This window comes from Pseudophryne corroboree, chromosome 10 (genome assembly GCF_028390025.1).
Source record: "Pseudophryne corroboree isolate aPseCor3 chromosome 10, aPseCor3.hap2, whole genome shotgun sequence".
Lineage (NCBI taxonomy): Eukaryota > Metazoa > Chordata > Amphibia > Anura > Myobatrachidae > Pseudophryne > Pseudophryne corroboree.
Window position 1 is genome coordinate 6,667,392 of NC_086453.1, and position 19,189 is coordinate 6,686,580.

Consider the following 19,189-nt stretch of genomic DNA (forward strand, 5'->3'; position numbering starts at 1 on the left):
ATTAAGGATCACTTACTAATCTCCCAACAAGCCGAGACTTACTGATAATTGTTACAACAGCTGCAGTGGTGACTCTACCGGGGAGCCCCCGTCTGCTGCGTCCCGGCTTCCATTCATGGTGGCAGCGAGTGAAGGGTCCTATCCTGCCCCAGGGATGTGCGCAGTTCCTGCGCACGGTATAGAAGTGACCCCAAATCTCGCCCTCCTCCCATGAAGTGCACTTACCGGGGAAAGTGACGCAGGCGGAGAGCCTGACCAGCAGCAGAAGCCACACTCTCATCACCATTCTCCGACCCAGGCTCAGAACAGCTCCAGTACCTTGTGTGCAGCCCTGCCAATCAGAGGAAGAAAGTGATTGTTCTACAGCGTTGTGTACAGCGTTCCGTAGGAATTGGCCCCATTTGTACTTTAACCAGCAGATCTTGTTGGGTGAGCCGGGAGATCAGCATTACACAATGTGCTCGCTAATGTCACTGACTCACGAGGAGCTGGCACCCAGGAAAGTTTTACAGCCACTTTGTGATGCAGCCCTAATGAGAGCTGGTGTCTAAGAGGTTCCGGCTCGCTCTGTTTACGTTGCGCTCGTAAGTAATCCGGAGCTTCAGCAAATGGCAGGGTGCGATCTCCCCAGCGAGTGAGGATGCGCAGTTCTGCAATTGTCTGGTTTTCTTACCGTACATTTTACAAGTGAACAAAATAAAGATGTTTGTACGACACAGGGATGAAGACGTATATGGAAATAAAGATCTATACAGCCGTTCTGTGACATGTAGCCTAGAATCGTTCCAGTGACTCAGGCAGTAATGGGCCAGTGACCTACACAACGGATGCAGCCACTCTGTAGCCTGGACCACTAGGCAGCCTAGATCTTTGCTAGGAACCGGTTTAATCACCAAGTTGCTGCCTGACAGCTGTGGGAACCAACTGGTTCTGGTTCTTGGTAAACGGACGCGCTATGTTCTCCTGAAGGATGTTTACTCTAAGTCTCCGTCTCTGTGTGTGTGTGTGTGTGTGTGTGTATTGTGCTAAGATGTGGTAGTGTGCGGCCAGGTGTCGTCCAGATGTGTCTTCCTGCTCCATTATTCTAGGATTACGTTATCCCTTGATGTGTTGAAGGGAACCGTGACCTCTGTGGGATTATAGTGATGCACATTCTCTTAATGTTTACACGCCAGGTTATGGGATGGAACACCCACGTGGACACTTATTATACGTTATTAAACCACAATATTTAACCACGGTTACTTAGTAATCTGCCCGGGCTGATGCTGGTGCTGCTGTGGAGCTAATGTGTAACGTCCTGTACCAGCGATTTCACCACCTGGCATGGTACCAGTTATATTCACATGGTCGACCATGTTATGGTCGACAGTCATTAGGTCGACCACTGTTGGTCGACATTCACATGGACACATGGTTGACACATGAAAGGTCGACACATGAAAAGGTCGACATGAGTTTTTTTAACTTTTTTTTTTCTTTTGGGGAACTTTTCCATACTTTACCGTTCCAATCGTAGTCCATGTGGATCGTAAAGTGTGCCGAATGAAGTGGTAGCGGAGCGAAGGCACCATGCCCGAAGCATGGCGAGCGAAGCGGTGCACTAATTGGGGTTCCCAGTCACTTTACGCAAAAAACGACACCAAAAAAAGTTAAACTCATGTCGACCTTTTTCATGTGTCGACCTTTCATGTGTCGACCATTTTCATGTGTCGACCATGTGTCCATGTCGACCATGTCAATGTCGACCAATAGTGGTCGACCATAACATGGTCGACCATTCATACCGGAACCGCATGGTACACCTATACCCTGCTGAGGTCTGGCAGAGATGGTTCCTTGCCTGGGCAATGGTTATCCAATGGACCCCGTATGGACTCTCTGGCCGACGTTCCGTGTGATCTGCAGTGGCCGTGTGGGCCTCTAGTAATGGAATAATAACTCAGACACACAACAGCCTGTCTGTATCCCGCTGTCTCCTGTGGTAAAGATGGTGGCTCTAGAGGTGAGGCTACTGCACAATCTATACCACCAACCACCACCCCGACACTGCCACACATTGCCGTCCAGGACTCCCTGGCAGCTGGCGTGCCCCCCCTATATGAATTTTGGATGGTGCTGCACCCCCACCTCTGGAGCTTCCACTGACCAGTACCGTATGCCATGGTATCTCGTTCTTGGCCACCAGCAAACAGATTGCACTTTAATGCCCCCAATGCTGTGCAAACTCCAGGATAGTGAAGCTCCACCTTTATCTCTATGAAGCTGGAGGGCGCTACTGTACATACTTGACGTTTGTTTCACCAGGGAGGCTGCATTCCGTTACCAAGATGGCCGCCATCTTCTCACTGTGTTAGAACTACACAGTGGAGGGTGGACTTAGCTTCTCAGATTTCCACCAACCCACTTTGTTAGTGACGCTGGTACCGCCTGCACCGCTGCCCACATACAGTCACCGCCTGGCGACCTGCTCCACGTATGCATAACTGTGTATGGCTATACAGTCACATTGCTACTACAGTAACCACCCCATTGGCTAAGTGCTGGGCTGTTAGTGGTATCGGGGCGTTCGCTACACCCTGCCATACCACTGCCACCTGTGCGCACACATTCCAACACCACTAATATAGGGGAAGGATTTAATGGCTCTTCTAATACTGACTCTGCATTAAACTATCCACATACGAGGCAGCCTAGACAGATGTCTCTATAGAAAGGTGTATGTATAAAACCTGGCTGTGTGCTGGGACCTGTAGTTCCACACCAGTGTAGAACCACAGTGTGCTCATCTGTAAGGTCTCCCTGTCTCATGCTAGGAAGAGACCCCAATATTCTGGTACTTACCCCGCCAGCCTGCATGTGAAATAGCAGAGGCACATGAGGACTAGGAGTGCCACGATAGAGCAGACCACGGCTGTGACCAGCATATGAGTCTCGTTACTCAGTGCCATGGCTCCAGGTGCCACGTCGCTGCCTGCCCGCTCTGCTGTGTGCCCAGATTCCCTGTCACCTGTGTCAGCAGATCTCTGGATTTACTTCCACCTGATCAGATAATTCCCCAGATTAACTCTTCCACAGCCCGAGCGTCACAGGGGGCTATTCCCAGTGTCGTACACTCAGCTGCTGCAGAACTACACATCCCAGCATGCTCTGCCAGTCTTTTGCTGGAGTGCCATGGTGTAATGTCTTCACCGCTGGAGTATAGGGCATGTCATTCAGGTTGGCAGATGCTCCCCCACCAGCGTAATGTTAGGGTTGGGCACCATCGGGGAGGGTTACTTGCAAAATAAGCGTTGGGGTCCTGAGCGTCTGGATGCCGCTGTCTGCGTTTTGACTGCCGCCATCCCAAGTGCCAGGATCCCGATACCATGCCCACCAGGAAAATCTCTGGCGCCTGCTGCACCAGGCTATAGGGTCTCGCGTGGCTGCTGCACCAGGCTATAGGGTCTCGCGTGGCTGCTGCACCAGGCTATAGGGTCTCGCGTGGCTGCTGCACCAGGCTATAGGGTCTCGCGTGGCTGCTGCACCAGGCTATAGGGTCTCGCGTGGCTGCTGCACCAGGCTATAGGGTCTCGCGTGGCTGCTGCACCAGGCTATAGGGTCTCGCGTGGCTGCTGCACCAGGCTATAGGGTGGCTGGTTGGTAGGTATTGTGGTCAGCGGTGACTATACACAGAGCAGCCGGAGTCCATTGTCTACATAATATAACATGGAGGAGGAACTGGGCAGCTAATGCTCCAGGCTGGGGACCCCAGTGGCTGCCGGCAGTGCAAGGGTTAAACATAAGGGACGTAATGGTGTGCCTGCAGTCCCGATGTACAGGTGTCTCGTACATTCAGCTTCCGTACGCCATTCAGTGCGAGATGCCCAGTGTGAGTGATCCGCTAGGTCACGTGCAACTCTGCTAGCAGCCGACACGCGATCCCGCCGGCAGCCACGTAGGTTTCTATGCTGTCAAATTCGCCAGATTCACCCTGGTGGTTGGCGGGACTGCACATGGGTGCAGCCCTGGCCCCGCACGCGCACATCGCAGGGACTGGCATCTTCTGGAGCTCCTGTCCCTGCGGGTGCCAGATAGCGCATCCCACCAATGTTACTTTCTACAGTGCAAGGGAGGAATGTGGCTGATGCATTGTAGCACTACGTATACAGATTCAGAGACTGTCACACACAGTATGCAGGTGTCATATATCACATTACTCAGCGCAGTCACATTGTGCTCCGTATACAGCCTCAGTCACACACAGTATACAGGTGTCATATATCACATTACTCAGCGCAGTCTCCTGGTGCGTCCTAGTCACATTGTGCTCCGTATACAGCCTCAGTCACACACAGTATACAGGTGTCGTATATCACATTACTCAGCGCAGTCTCCTGGTGCGTCCTAGTCACATTGTGCTCTGTATACAGCCTCAGTCACACACAGTATACAGGTGTCACATATCACATTACTCAGCGCAGTCTCCTGGTGCATCCTAGTCACATTGTGCCTCATATACAGCCTCAGTCACACACAGTATACAGGTGTCATATATCACATTACTCAGCGCAGTCACATTGTGCTCCGTATACAGCCTCAGTCACACACAGTATACAGGTGTCATATATCACATTACTCAGCGCAGTCTCCTGGTGCGTTCTAGTCACATTGTGCTCCGTATACAGCCTCAGTCACACACAGTATACAGGTGTCATATATCACATTACTCAGCGCAGTCTCCTGGTGCGTCCTAGTCACATTGTGCCCCGTATACAGCCTCAGTCACACACAGTATACAGGTGTCATATATCACATTACTCAGCGCAGTCTCCTGGTGCGTCCTAGTCACATTGTGCTCCGTATACAGCCTCAGTCACACACAGTATACAGGTGTCACATATCACATTACTCAGCGCAGTCTCCTGGTGCATCCTAGTCACATTGTGCTCCGTATACAGCCTCAGTCACACACAGTATACAGGTGTCATATATCACATTACTCAGCGCAGTCTCCTGGTGTGTTCTAGTCACATTGTGCTCCGTATACTGCCTCAGTCACACACAGTATACAGGTGTAATATATCACATTACTCAGCGCAGTCTCCTGGTGCGTCCCAGTCCTATCGTATTGCGACTAAGACATTTTCGGAACAAGACGCCAGCTGTTTGGCGTGACTGCAGCAGTAGTGTAGGACGTATGTGATGTGTAATTGGCCACAGTGACGTCCGTCTGAGTCCCCAGCAAACATCTGGATGGAGTCTCTTGGTAGCTGTTGCGTCACTTTCATGTCTGCACAGTACATAAGTCTCAGGAATTGTGAACCTCATTATTCCCCGGGGTTTGGGCTGGCTGCAGTTCTGGAACTGGGGAACGTCTATTTCTGGTGAATGTTGTATCGCACACGCTGACTACACACTATTGTGCAATAGGACTGTGACTGCACTCCAAACTCGGTGACCCCCAGTTACCCGCTATTCCGCTGTATGAAACCTGTGACCGGCCACGTTGTGGGGTCCTATTGTGTGTTCTGTACACAGCAGCAGTCTGTGTGACACAAGTGTGTGTGTGATGGCTGCCCAATATGTTGCGTTGTAGAGAACACTGCTCCGTCTGCACAAACTGCTACAACATCCGCCTTTATCTGTTATGTGCACTTGTTTTCTAGCTGTCCCAGACATTCCCCGCCGTCCTGCACCCATTACTCTGCTCTGATTGGGACACACAGCGCCCCCACAAGAAGCGTTTCCCAAACATGAGGAACATTCAGACACTCTGGTGCCTGCTGTGCGCTACTGTGACTCGCTGCACAGGGGTGTGGCCAGCCTGCGAGGGGGTGTGGCTAGCACATGTTCCGCCCCTAGTAATGCGGCACTCCTCACTTGCTGCATGGTGTATACCAGGACAGCTGGAGGGGGGGTATAGGTCCTGAGCCTGTGCCACATGCCTGCCAGGGGGGTGTCTGGATCACCACACAGCATGGCACTGAGTGGGCATTGTGCTTTACCCGCAGTGGCAGCCATGCCCCAATGCTGTAACGGTGTAGCCCCATGCCCCTCACACATTACCTTCCCTTAATGGCAGTATGCACAATTGCTGCCCCCCTGTCACCTCTGCTTTATACCGGGGTGTCGGATCAATGTACCCATTCAGTGCTGCCACCTGCTGAAGTGTAATGATGGTGGCACTCAGGTGACAGCAGGAGGTAAGTAGAAGATTGAATAAAGCCTTTAAGTGCTCTGGTTGCTATAAGCAGCTTGTACGTATACACCGGGGTCTCTGCGCAGTCTCCCCCCTGCTGCGGCTCAGGGGGACCCTCCAGGGCTATGCCAGGCTCTAACACAGGCTGGTAATACGGAGCAGGTGCCAGTGCTGCCCGCTGTTCTGCATGGGTGGTTAGTGCTGTGAGAACCTTCTCAAGGATGTTTGGCGAGTACGTTCCCTTTCAGTCTTATTGTCAGCGCTGATAAATACACATTACCCCCCCTCCCCCAGCTCTGACACACGAGCCCGTCTCAACTTGCTGCAGTGTCCTCATATTAGCAGGAGACGCCCCGAAAACAAGTCCAACCTCATATCTCTGTGTACAGTGTATAGCTGGGTATTGGTGAAGCTCCTGAAATGCTACTTCTGTATGATGGGGAGAACCAGGGGACAGGCCCGGGGAGATCAGGGGGTCCCCAGCGAGCCAGGCTGCACCCACAGGATCAGGCAGATGTCAGAGGATGAATCTGGTCCAGGGGGGTGCTGGACCCTGAAGATGGGTGTGGGTGTGAGAACCAGAGGGCAGGGCCCTCGGTGCTGACGGGATCCAGTATTTAGGTCAATCACACATAGGTTGACACTGTCTAGGTTGACTATTGGTCGACAGTAATTGGGTCGGCATGGGTTCTAGATTGGGATGTTCTAAGTCGGTGATGGCTAACCTTGACACTCCAGCTGTTGAACTACACATCCCAGCATGCCCTGCACCATTTTTGCTATTTGGCCATGCTAAAACTGATGCAGGGCATGCTGGGATGTGTAGTTCAACAGCTGGAGTGTCAAGGTTAGCCATCATTGTTCTAGGTCAACATGACAAAAGGTTAACATGAGTTTTTCACCTTCCCCCCCCCCCCCCCCCCCCCCCCCCATTTTTTGATTTTTTTTTTTAAATACTTTATGATCCACGTGGTCACTGTACGGAAGACTACACCAAAAGTGAGAACTCCTCGACCTTTTGTCATGTCGACCTAGAGTCCCTGTTGACATAGAAACAATGTCAGCCTACTTTCTGTTGACAAATGGTGGTTGACCTAGACACTGTCCATGTAAGTGTAAGCGACCCAACATACGACAACTGGTGCTGACGGTGTCGGTAGTAGTGCCGGAACCCCCTTTATATAGAGACCAGGCTAGCAGATGAGGGTGCACACTGGGATTGCCGGTGTGCCCCTGGTCCAAGGTGTCAGGCAGCATAGTCCTAGTAGGCCGTGTAACGTGTCCCCCCCCCCCCCCTCCCCCCCCCCCCCCCCCCTTCTAGTGTTGGGCACGTGCCCTTATAGGAATGTCTCTTATGGGCGCCGTCAGCCATTACAAAGTTCTGGTCTGTTCCTGTGAGGCGGGGTACGGGTAACACTTCAGTGTCTGATCCAGAGAGGACTGCATAACCAGCAAAGAGGCGCTGCAGCAGCTATACATCATTACAGGAAGCAGGTGGTGGCAGCGATCACCTCCTACAATTAGGGGCAGTGTGGGGACATGGAGGAACTCTGGGTAGTAAGAGAGACTGACCTGCATGGTTAGGGGGTTATATGACCAAATCTACTCTGGATGCCTGGTATATCCTATAGTGCTGCTGTGTGACTAAGGGGGACATTTACTAAGCAGTGATAAGAGTGGAGAGGTGAACCAGTGGAGAAGCTACCCATGGCAACCAATCAGCACTGAAGTAATATCTATAATTTGCATACTTTAAAATAATACAGAGCTGCTGATTGGTTGATGGGGAAATTTCTCCACTGGCTCATTTCTCCACTCTTATCACTGCTTAGTAAATGTCCCCCTAAGACTTCTGCCTTGCACTTGGTGATAAATACAAACAAGCCATGTATTATAGCGGAGGGATGTGGTGCGACGGCCTGCACAGAAAGGTGATGTTCTGCAGGGCCGGATTAGGGCTTGTGGGTGCAGTACTGGGGCAAGTACGCCCAGCGACAAGTGTTACACACACCCTGTAGTGCCCCAGCTCGCGTTATGCCACACAGAAACCCCTGGCCACATGTGCCACACTGACCCCAATGCTGGGGGGTAGCTTTGTATGGGGGAACCCTGGGCTTCTGGCCCAGGCGCACTATTCTGCTGGTCTGAGGCAGACTTCAGGCTGTATGTACTCTGGGTGATGCCTGGCTGTTGGGTCACCCACCGCTGTTACGCCCGATTCTATACACACTGTGGTTTGCTCCTATTTGGCGCCAGTGCTTGCAGATGTAGGGCCAATGAATATTAATTAATTTGCTCCGACATGCAGAAATCTTTTCCACATGACTTTCCCAGAGTCTTATGTCTCGCAGCTAATGGTGTTAGGGCTGACGCAGGTGGTGTCATCAATATATCGCCTGCATTGGTGCCAGGATTGTAGCCCACCACCCGTCATGTACAATGTATGGGGCGCTATAATCATGCTATTTATCAAGCTCTGAGCTGACTTTCCGGTGGCGTTCGCCTGTGATGTGGGATAACCCCAGATCCGCCATGTCTCTCAGTACGTCTGGTAAGGGATACCGCCTGGGCAGCGCCTGGTAATGTAAGCGATGAATGATTGCCTGTCTGAGATCTGCCCATAAGACGCCGTAGTGACCTGTGAGCAACTATAGGTCAGGGGTAGGCAGCCTGTGGCACTACACATCCCAGCATACCCTGCCACTGTTTTGGGCATTCTAAAATTGTCAGGGCATGCTGGGATGTGTAGTTCCACATCAGCTGGAGTCCCTGCCCTAAGTGGTGACCTGGAGGACGAATGACCAGAGTCTGGTTTGTGTGGGTGGATTTAGGTTATTAAAGGTCGTGTTACGGTCACAGCGGTTGTTGGATCGGCTTGTGCAACAATCCTAAAGCAGGAATGGGGAACCTTTGACCCTCCAGCTGTTGTGGAACTACACAGAACAGCATGCCCTGCTACAGTTTTGCTACTTGGCCATGCTAAAACTGTTGCAGGGCATGCTGGTGTGTAGTTCCACAACCGCTTGGGATCCATAGATCCCTGTTCTAAAGGGAGGCGACGGGCGTGTCTAGACCTGATCGGCTGTCGCTGTGATCTCTATCCATAGAGGCCCATGACGGCAGATTTTGGGGCATATGAGTTTTTGCAGAAAACCCTCTGAAAGCTGCGGCTTCTGCATTTCCCCCGGGATGTACTAAGGGTCCGCAGCAGTAATGGGAGATCTTCTGCAGCAGCTCCGCAAAGCTGTCCCTATTTCTGTGGGGACTACGTCATTGGAAGAGCTGGCTAAATAGTCCCCCAAATACTGATACTACATGCAGAGAAGCTACTGGGGCTGGTAGCTGTCCCCCCCCCCCCCCCTCCTGTACGCTGTCTGTAATTCCGGCCAGTAATGGGGGCTCAGTATCTGGGTCCAGTGTTGTATAAACGCGTCCAGATATGGATTCCGTAACTGGCTGCTGCCGATAAGGATTTGTCCCTAGAATTGTCGCTTGTCAATGCTGACCACCTGCTGCTTGTGTGTTTTTCATACCTATGAGTATTTTGTGGGGCATGCTGGGGTTTGTAGTGCACCTATGGTCTCAGACTGACCTTGGGTAACCAGCCTTGATGGTAATACCCTGGGCATGTGGACCCCTTCCTGCCCCTCCTCTCCAGCCCCCGTGTAATGAACCCCTGCTGTGTCTTACAGCCAGAAAGTAATGGGATTCGTGTTTCTATTCTATCCCCCGCTCAGCAGAAGTGAGGGCTGGTGTCTGTACGCCGGGTCTGGCGCTTCCTGGCGCACAGCGTGGACTCTGCTCCTCCACAGACATCTAATGACTTTGGGAAGTGGGAACACAATGGCCAGAAGTCTCCTCAGTTTGTTCTTTATCTGTAGCTGGCGGCTGACCAGATCATCGATCGGATATTCTAGCTGGCCGGGGGTGCCGCTGGGCGCCTGGGGGAGAGGGCCGGGGGTGCCGCTGGGCGCCTGGGGGAGAGGGCCGGGGGTGCCGCTGGGCGCCTGGGGTGAGAGGGCCGGGGGCGCCTGGGGTGAGAGGGCCGGGGGCGCCTGGGGTGAGAGGGCCGGGGGCGCCTGGGGTGAGGGGGCCGGGGGCGCCTGGGGTGAGGGGGCCGGGGGCGCCTGGGGTGAGGGGGCCGGGGGCGCCTGGGGTGAGGGGGCCGGGGGCGCCTGGGGGGAGGGGGCCGGGGGCGCCTGGGGGGAGAGGGCCGGGGGCGCCTGGGGGGAGAGGGCCGGGGGCGCCTGGGGGGAGAGGGCCGGGGGCGTCGCTGGGCGCCTGGGGGAGAGGGCTGTCTCTGACCTGGGGCAAATGGGAAGGAGCCTCAGCTTACAATTAGTAAATACATTGGTGCAATAACCTCAAAGCTGGCTGCAGATTTCAGCAGTGTGATACCATTGTAGAAGAGGTAATGGGTAATCCGGGTACAGTTGGGTTCATGTAGTAGTGGATCATTAATGGAGGAAATGGCCTGTACGGGCACTTATAGGGAGGCCCATGGGTCAGACTGTATGATGGCCTGCATATAGACACGTTTCCTGATGCACAATGCCGGGACTACAGACCTGTCCCTACAGAGGTGTCCTCGTACATCTAGCCGCAATACGCCATGCAGCGTGAGATGCCTGCTGTGAGTGCCCGTGCAGCTGTCCTAATGCGTCTGTTTGCAAATAATGCGCCTTGGCAACATGACTAGGACGCATGAGGTGACTGCGCTGATCAATGTGATATGACACTTGTCTATTGTGTGTGATTGACCCATTAAACATTTTACAGCGGTGTCCCCCGAAAATACCCGGGGGCTAGCCGCAAATAATATGCATCCCTGCAGGGTATGAAGGAGGGATTGCTGCAGGTCCCCCCCCCCCCCCCCCCCCAACCTGGAAATTTCCCCTGTACATGGCGGTGAGTCTTACTGCGCATACATAGAAACCTCTCCCCCCGGCACATCGCAGGGACGGGCTCCTTTCAGAGTGATGTCCCTGCGTGTGCAGGGTGTTACATCCTGCAGATAGGGGCGGTAAGATCTCACCCAGATTGCGTGCAATTTGTGATCTGTGATAAACGCCCCCAGTCTGTATACGGAACACAACTTGTATTGTGTGAAGACTGTGACTGTTACTTTGTAGCACTTTGTACGGTCACCACACACACAAGTGTCCTGTGTCAGCAGTGTCTCCTGGTGCGTCCCAGCACTGCCACTTAGATGCGTTTGCAGCAAAATGACGCCTGGCGCTAGTGGAGTCACAGGACCTGGCGCATAGAGGCGCTGTATGAGGACACATCTGTATACTCTGCCAGATTAATGTGTGTTCTGTAGGTATACCCATAGTGTCCTGTGACCACCCTCTCCGGAGGGAAGGGACAGTGCACACTATATAGTACTATACAGTGAACGCTGTACGATGAAGAGATTATCCCCGTATTTGCTGCAGTAAGTGCTCTGGGGCATATTCAGGATGTGAAAGTTGTGCAATGAGAATTCTTAGTTTTCAGTTCTCATTGTGTTCTCTCAATCGTCATGATTCATCACGGCCCCGTGAGAAAATGATCACTTACGGAAAACCGGGTTTTTTGAGAGGACGGTTCTTCGGAAGGTGATGACGTTCCCCCTCTGCGGCTGCAGCACCCCCGCCGTTTGTGTCCCGGCCGGATCAGCAGGGTGTGTCCATCTCCCGGCTGCACACGGCGTTTGTCCGGCTGCAACAGCGCCCCCCCCTTCCCAGCAGCGGCGGCTGCAGAAGGGATCCCTGCAGCTGCTGCACAAGTGCCGGGCTGGAAGTGTCCCCACAGCTGCGGACACAAAGGAATTATATTGCAGGTGCAGCAGCGGCACCCCCCCAATTCACAGTATCCACTGTGCTCCCTCCCCTCTTCACAAGCTGCCGTGTAAAACGCGTCTTGTGCTGAGATTCGGAAGCTGTTCCTCTCAGGATGGCGACCAGTTTCACCATCAAACGCCGTAAAAAATAATAATGCTTTTCTGGAGTTTGTTGAATGTCACAATTTCTAGGTCTCCTGGAGATAGATATAGGGGTGTGTGTGCCCCTCATGTATATTGTGTACCACCTGTGTATGCCCCATATATATGTATACTGTGTGAGAAAATGTGCAGATATATTTTTACAGAACACAGGTGCGGCACTTCACAAAGATCAGACAGACTGCAGCACATATAAGACAGATTACACATTGTCTGCCAGTCTGATCTCTGCTAAATGCTACATGTGCCATGTCTACTAAGTAGGGGCAACCAGCTCAGTAACCTCTGTATTATAGAGTGCCGGACCTGTGCGCCATGTCTACTAAGTAGGGGCAACCAGCTCAGTAACCTCTGTATTATGGAGTGCCGGACCTGTGCGCCATGTCTACTAAGTAGGGGCAACCAGCTCAGTAACCTCTGTATTATAGAGTGCCGGACCTGCGCGCCATGTCTACTAAGTAGGGGCAACCAGCTCAGTAACCTCTGTATTATAGAGTGCCGGACCTGTGCGCCCTGTCTACTAAGTAGGGGCAACCAGCTCAGTAACCTCTGTATTATAGAGTGCCGGACCTGTGCGCCATGTCTACTAAGTAGGGGCAACCAGCTCAGTAACCTCTGTATTATGGAGTGCCGGACCTGTGCGCCATGTCTACTAAGTGGGGTAAACAGCTCCGTAACCTCTGTATTATGGAGTGCCGGACGTGTGTCTCTAAGAGCTATAGACAGTGCTCCCGCACACCCTGTGGTATACAGCTTCACAATAAACTAGATACAACTGTACAGCACAACGCAATATGCCGGCGCTATGTAAGGATCTGTTAGTAATAGATATAAAAGAACAGTAACTACATTGTCTGCACGAAATACTCCCCGAACCCAGACTACAATAGCCACAGTACAGTTCCATGATTTCCTGTTCCTGATCAGCCACATTCCTCTACTGTGTAAGTGTGTGACTGTGTACAATGTCCACATGCAATACACACACACACACACACACACCACACACACACACACACACTACACACACACACAGCGCTAGTACAATGGATGTGCCAAACAAAAACATCCCCATAAGCATTCCTGTACTGTATAAACTGTGAGTGTGTAAATGTGCACACACACACACACACACACACACACCAAGAGAAACTGGCTAAAGCATTGCTGTACTGTGTATAGGGAGACCCCCAGAGCATTGCTGTACTGTGTATAGGAGAGACCCCCAGAGCATTGCTGTACTGTGTATAGGGAGACCCCCAGAGCATTGCTGTACTGTGTATAGGGAGAGACCCCCAGAGCATTGCTGTACTGTGTATAGGGAGAGACCCCCAGAGCATCGCTGTCTCTGTGTATAGGGAGAGACCCCAGAGCATTGCTGTACTGTGTATAGGGGGAGACCCCCAGAGCATTGCTGTACTGTGTATAGGGAGAGACCCCCAGAGCATTGCTGTACTGTGTATAGGGGGAGACCCCCGGAGCATTGCTGTACTGTGTATAGGGGAGACCCCCGGAGCATTGCTGTACTGTGTATAGGGGGAGACCCCCGGAGCATTGCTGTACTGTGTATAGGGGGAGACCCCCGGAGCATTGCTGTACTGTGTATAGGGGGAGACCCCCGGAGCATTGCTGTACTGTGTAATAGGGGGAGACCCCCGGAGCATTGCTGTACTGTGTATAGGGGGAGACCCCCGGAGCATTGCTGTACTGTGTATAGGGAGAGACCCCCGGAGCATTGCTGTACTGTGTATAGGGGGGAGACCCCCGGAGCATTGCTGTACTGTGTATAGGGAGAGATCCCCGGAGCATTGCTGTACTGGTGTATAGGGGGAGACCCCCGGAGCATTGCTGTACTGTGTATAGGGGGAGACCCCCGGAGCATTGCTGTACTGTGTATAGGGGGAGACCCCCGGAGCATTGCTGTACTGTGTATAGGGGGAGACCCCCGGAGCATTGCTGTACTGTGTATAGGGAGAGACCCCAGAGCATTGCTGTACTGTGTATAGGAGACCCCCAGAGCATTGCTGTACTGTGTATAGGGGAGACCCCCAGAGCATTGCTGTACTGTGTATAGGGAGACCCCCAGAGCATTGCTGTACTGTGTATAGGGGAGGACCCCAGAGCATTGCTGTACTGTGTATAGGGGAGACCCCAGAGCATTGCTGTACTGTGTATAGGGAGAGACCCCCGGAGCATTGCTGTACTGTGTATAGGGAGAGAACCCCGGAGCATTGCTGTACTGTGTATAGGGGAAACCCCCAGAGCATTTCTGTACTGTGTATAGGGAGAGGACCCCCAGAGCATTGCTGTACTGTGTATAGGGAGAGACCCCCAGAGCATTGCTGTACTGTGTATAGGGAGAGACCCCCAGAGCATTGCTGTACTGTGTATAGGGAGAGACCCGCAGAGCATTGCTGTACTGTGTATAGGGAGAGACCCGCAGAGCATTGCTGTACTGTGTATAGGGAGAGACCCCCAGAGCATTGCTGTACTACTGACCCTATAACCAGGGTAGGATGAATGACCCCCATACTGCTCTGCCACAGTCTCAGCCGCTCATTGTAACTTCCCTGCATTGGGAATCTCAGCCAAAGTTCTCAGATCAGAGCCAAGTTCTTACCCTGTGTCCTGGGAGCCGCCTGGTGAGGATGGAGAGGGGGACTGGCACTCGGTCTGTGTGGAGGAGGCTGAGGTGTTTCAGGACAGCCATTAGGATGCACACCAGCAAATGGGCTCATGTCTCAGCCCCTTCTTGTAGTAGCAGCTCCCCCCCCCCCCCCCCCCTGCTCTCCTCCCCCCGCATCCTTCTTTCAGTCTGTGGAATAAGCAGGAATTTCTCCCTGAATGGGTGAGAGCGGACCCCCTGCCTCCGGGAGTGGTTCCTGAGAAACTGGGGTCCCCCCTCCTGCCTGCTCTTACACCAGACTCTGCATCTGTGTGCGCCATACTCTCTCCACCTGGTGAACTGGCCCTCTGGTCTGGGTAACACTTGTGGAGTCTCGGCTTGAAGTGACTGGCACCCTGCAGACTTGTCCCTAGTCTAGATTGCAAGCTCTTGTGAGCAGACCTCATACAGCCCGTGGATCAGACATGAACGGGTTGGGTGATGACTGCAGTGTGAGATTTTCCTTTTGTAAAGTGAAAAACTTGCTGCTTCCAGTTTACTGAATGAGGGAAGTAGTACTGTGCGGCAGTCATACAGCTGCACTAGAGATACTGGGAATTGCAACACGTGGTGCCCTACTTGTAACTCTGGGGCTGATCTAACAATTGAAGAGCCCTGTTTCATGTCCGAGCTTTCGGTTCCACTGCGCATGCCTGAACCCACTAAGTTCCGCATGTGCTGATCCTCTGGCCTTACTGAGCTGTAAACGATCTGCGCTAACGCTCACTCAGCGAGATTGTGATTGGGGGGTTGGAGAGTCTCCACTGCTGCGATGGGGCTGATTCTGTCACCGCACATTTACAGATCCCAAAGGGTCTGCCGCGCCGCGTGGCTTGCCGAGGGTCTGCCGCGTGGCTTGCCGAGGGTCTGCCGCGTGGCTTGCCGAGGGTCTGCCGCGTGGCTTGCCGAGGGTCTGCCGCGTGGCTTGCCGAGGGTCTGCCGCGTGGCTTGCCGAGGGTCTGCCGCGTGGCTTGCCACTTCAAACTAGACACTAATAAATTGTTCCCAGAGACTGCAGGCCACTGAAGGTTTTATCCTCCTGGATCACTGCCTGTCCCCCCTGTAGAGTGTTTTGGGGATTGGGGGGGGGGTGTTTGGAACTATTAAAGAGCAAACCTCGCCGGTTCTGCTTCTGGGGAGCCCTGGCACACACATGGGCATTCTACAGATGAGGCATTCCGCGAGCTGGGCACTCTCTCTGTAGAGGGTTCTTGTCTGTGACACTGGAACAGCTGTGACTCTTATCCGGACTCTACAGCCGCAGGATCCCCGCACATTCCTTCTCAGCCAGCGAAGCCCAACAGCCTCTCCCATCACTGCCATAATCCCCCCAGCTGCTGCGCTGCTCCCTCGCCCGGATCTACACGGCCATACTGGACACGTCTCATTGTGTATGGAAGACTGCACAGTACCACTTCTTTCTGTGTACACTGGATGCGATGCTCAGTACCTGGTCTGTGTATGAGTGTGTCCAGTACCACTGCCCTTGCTGGGTATGCTGGATGCAATGCTCAGTGTCTGATATATGGAAAAGTGGACTCTGTGTGCCACTGCCCTTGCTGGGTGTATTGGGTGCAATGCTCAGTGCCTGGTCCGTGTATATGGGGGTGTGCCCAGTACTACTGCACTTACTGGGTGTATTGGATGCAATGTTTAGTGGCTGATCTGTGTATATGGGAGAGTGTCCGGCACCACTGCCCTTGCTGTGTATACTAGATGCAATGTTCAGTGTCTGTAGTTGGGAGAGCGCACAGTACCACTGCCCTTGCTGTGTATACTGGATGCAATGCTCAGTGCCTGGTCCGTGTATATGGGAGAGCGCCCAGTACCACAGCCCTTGCTATGTATGCTGAATGCAATGCTCTGTCTGTATTTGGGAGAGCGCCCAGTACCACAGCCCTTGCTATGTATGCTGAATGCAATGCTCAGTGGTCTGTGTGGGAACTCTAGAGGCCCCCATCTACTAGTGCGATATGACCAATCTTCATCCGATTCATCAAACAGAAAGCTCAGAATCGGATGAAGTGTCACATCTCATGTAATTTTCCGCTGACTTTGATCTGAGGCGCGTTCCCGTGCTCCTCGGATCGGAGTTGCAGATCGGCGTGGCTGCCATGAATAGTTATCGCAATCGGAGAAGGTGCGCACCGTAATGCATTTGTACACAATCGGATGTGATTCATCATATGTAAATAACAAAACAATAAAACACTTGGTTGCAAATCATAATCGCAAGACTCGCGGGAAGGTCGGGGGAAAATCGGATTCTACTTCAGTTCCGCTAAGTCTCGCTATTGGGCGGGGCCCGGACACCTCATTTGTACATAATAGATGATGAGTTTAGTCCTTTTCCCAGCAGATTCCAACTTCAGTATTTACTCTTCAGATAAACATTGTATTCACACGTCTGGGTGTGGGAGGATTGTGTGTATCTTGGCAGCGAGTAGTGATATTGTTACCGGCAGCTGTGCGGTGATTGTGTACCAATACTCATTGTGTAAGTCTCGTTATACAGAGTGTGACGTTCCAGCCCTCTCCACACCAGCACAATGTGCCTCGCACCTCCCATGATGGATACCACCAGTGTCTCGTTATCCTGAGTGAGGCGTCAGCCCCCTCCACACCAGCACAATGTGCCTCACACCTCCCATGATACCACCAGTGTCTCGTTATCCTGAGTGAGGTGTCAGGCAGGCCACTACACACCAGGACAATGTGCCTCACACCTCCCATGATACCACCAGTGTCTCGTTATCCTGAGTGAGGTGTCAGGCAGGCCACTACACACCAGGACAATGTGCCTCACGCCTCCCACTGATACCACCAGTATGTGTCATTATCCTGAGTGAGGTGTCATCCCCCTCCACAGCAGCACAATGTGCCTCACCTCCCATGATAGATACCATCAGTGTCTTGTTATCCTGAGTGAGGTGTCATCCCCCTCCACACCAGCACAATGTGCCTCGTACCGCACTACCAGTTAATATTTGAGGGGTCTGTATACATGAAGAGCAGTATATAGAGTATGCCCAGAGCCGGTATAATGTAAATGTCCCTTGCAGAGACCACGCCGGTGTGAGGCACGGCTGCCCCCGGTCTGTCTGCGGACTGTCCCCCCTTCTCTATGGCTATGTACCACGGGGCGCTGGATTAAATCTCTTCCTATTCGCATTGCTGTCATTGTTCCCATTGGTCAGTTCTGTGACAGACGTGTCCCTAGTCTGGTGGTGAATGTAGACTGTAAGCTCCTCTGCACAGGAACGGAGGTGTGATTACAGGTGATGGGTGCGGTGTGATCTGACACCATACGGTTATCTGTTCTTAGCGTGACACGTGTGTGCTGCTGGCACCATAGTATATAGACTCCATTATTGGTAGGCCCTGCTGACGGTGAATATCCCTCTGTCTGGGCCAGTGTACCCCATAGTACTGTACAATCTGGGAGACCATATACCATGACACTGGGGCCTATAATAGCACAGAAGCTGGCAACACCGTGCCACAGAGCTTACAGTCTGATCAGCCTCATTGTAGGACACCAGTCTCTGCATAAATCCAAGCTGCAAATCCTGAAGTTTACTGGGACTGATGCCGGATGTATGGGGCAATGAGCAGGGTGGCGCTTCTGCAGAGGGTAACCGAGGGGACATAGCACCTCCTGGCTTTTCACACCAGTGTTTCTCCATCCCCCTCCGTGTTCAGTCACACATCACACGCGTGTCACACTTCTGGTAGGCCTCTTCAAAGCTCCAGACATGAATTATTGATAAGCTATAAGTGTGTGAAGTCCCAGCGGTAGTGCGGAGCCTGCAGTCAGGCGGGGAATGGAGAGCTGCGACATTGATGTGGCAGGCTGTGTAAGACCCAGCAAACGGGCAGCGAGGGGTAACCCTGCTCGGCAGGAACATGTGGGCCCAGTACATGGGGTAACGGGACGCCTCTTGGTGAGGAGCCATGTTTTGGATGCCGGCCAGGGCACGGTGACCCTTGTTCAGATGTTTGGAAATAGAAATACTTCTGAGGATTGCAAATATGTAACTAGTTCTGGAGAGAGGAATGTGTGCTTACACAGTGTAATGCTGGTCGGGCCCGGGCGAGCATCCGGCGCGTCTTACAGGCTGCTGACCACTTAGTCGCTGACTGAGTCAATGTGCCAACACCTGCGCCCCTCCATTGTAGAAACGTAGATGCAGTCAGGCTTCATTAGCACCCTGACTCCTACTTCAGGGTGACTGTAGCTGCTGCAGCACCTCTTAGCTGGTCACTCTTGCCAGATCCACCTGACAAGTTTGGCATGGGGCAGTGGGCACAACTCCCAACACTTTGCGAAGTGGAGAACATCTGTGGTGCTGGGAGT

At 52.8% G+C, this 19,189-nt stretch overlaps 2 protein-coding genes across 7 annotated transcripts in view; one reads left to right on the forward strand and one right to left on the reverse strand.

The window, feature by feature from the left end:
• The window catches only part of ALPL (alkaline phosphatase, biomineralization associated), a 30,535-nt gene extending 15,642 nt beyond the window's left edge, over positions 1 to 14,893 (reverse strand). The window contains exons 1-2 of one of the 2 annotated variants that reach the window (XM_063942059.1): positions 14,788 to 14,893; positions 226 to 331 (exon numbers count right to left, since the gene is read on the reverse strand). In XM_063942059.1, coding sequence (XP_063798129.1) covers positions 226 to 331; positions 14,788 to 14,877 — 196 coding nt within the window. In that variant the 5' untranslated portion in view covers positions 14,878 to 14,893. Of the gene's footprint in view, positions 1 to 225; positions 332 to 11,743; positions 11,879 to 14,787 lie in introns of those variants that run through there. The other variant, XM_063942060.1, reaches the window with a different exon arrangement.
• ECE1 (endothelin converting enzyme 1) overlaps positions 1 to 19,189 on the forward strand; it is a 155,199-nt gene that overhangs the window by 48,222 nt on the left and 87,788 nt on the right. The window lies entirely within an intron of this gene.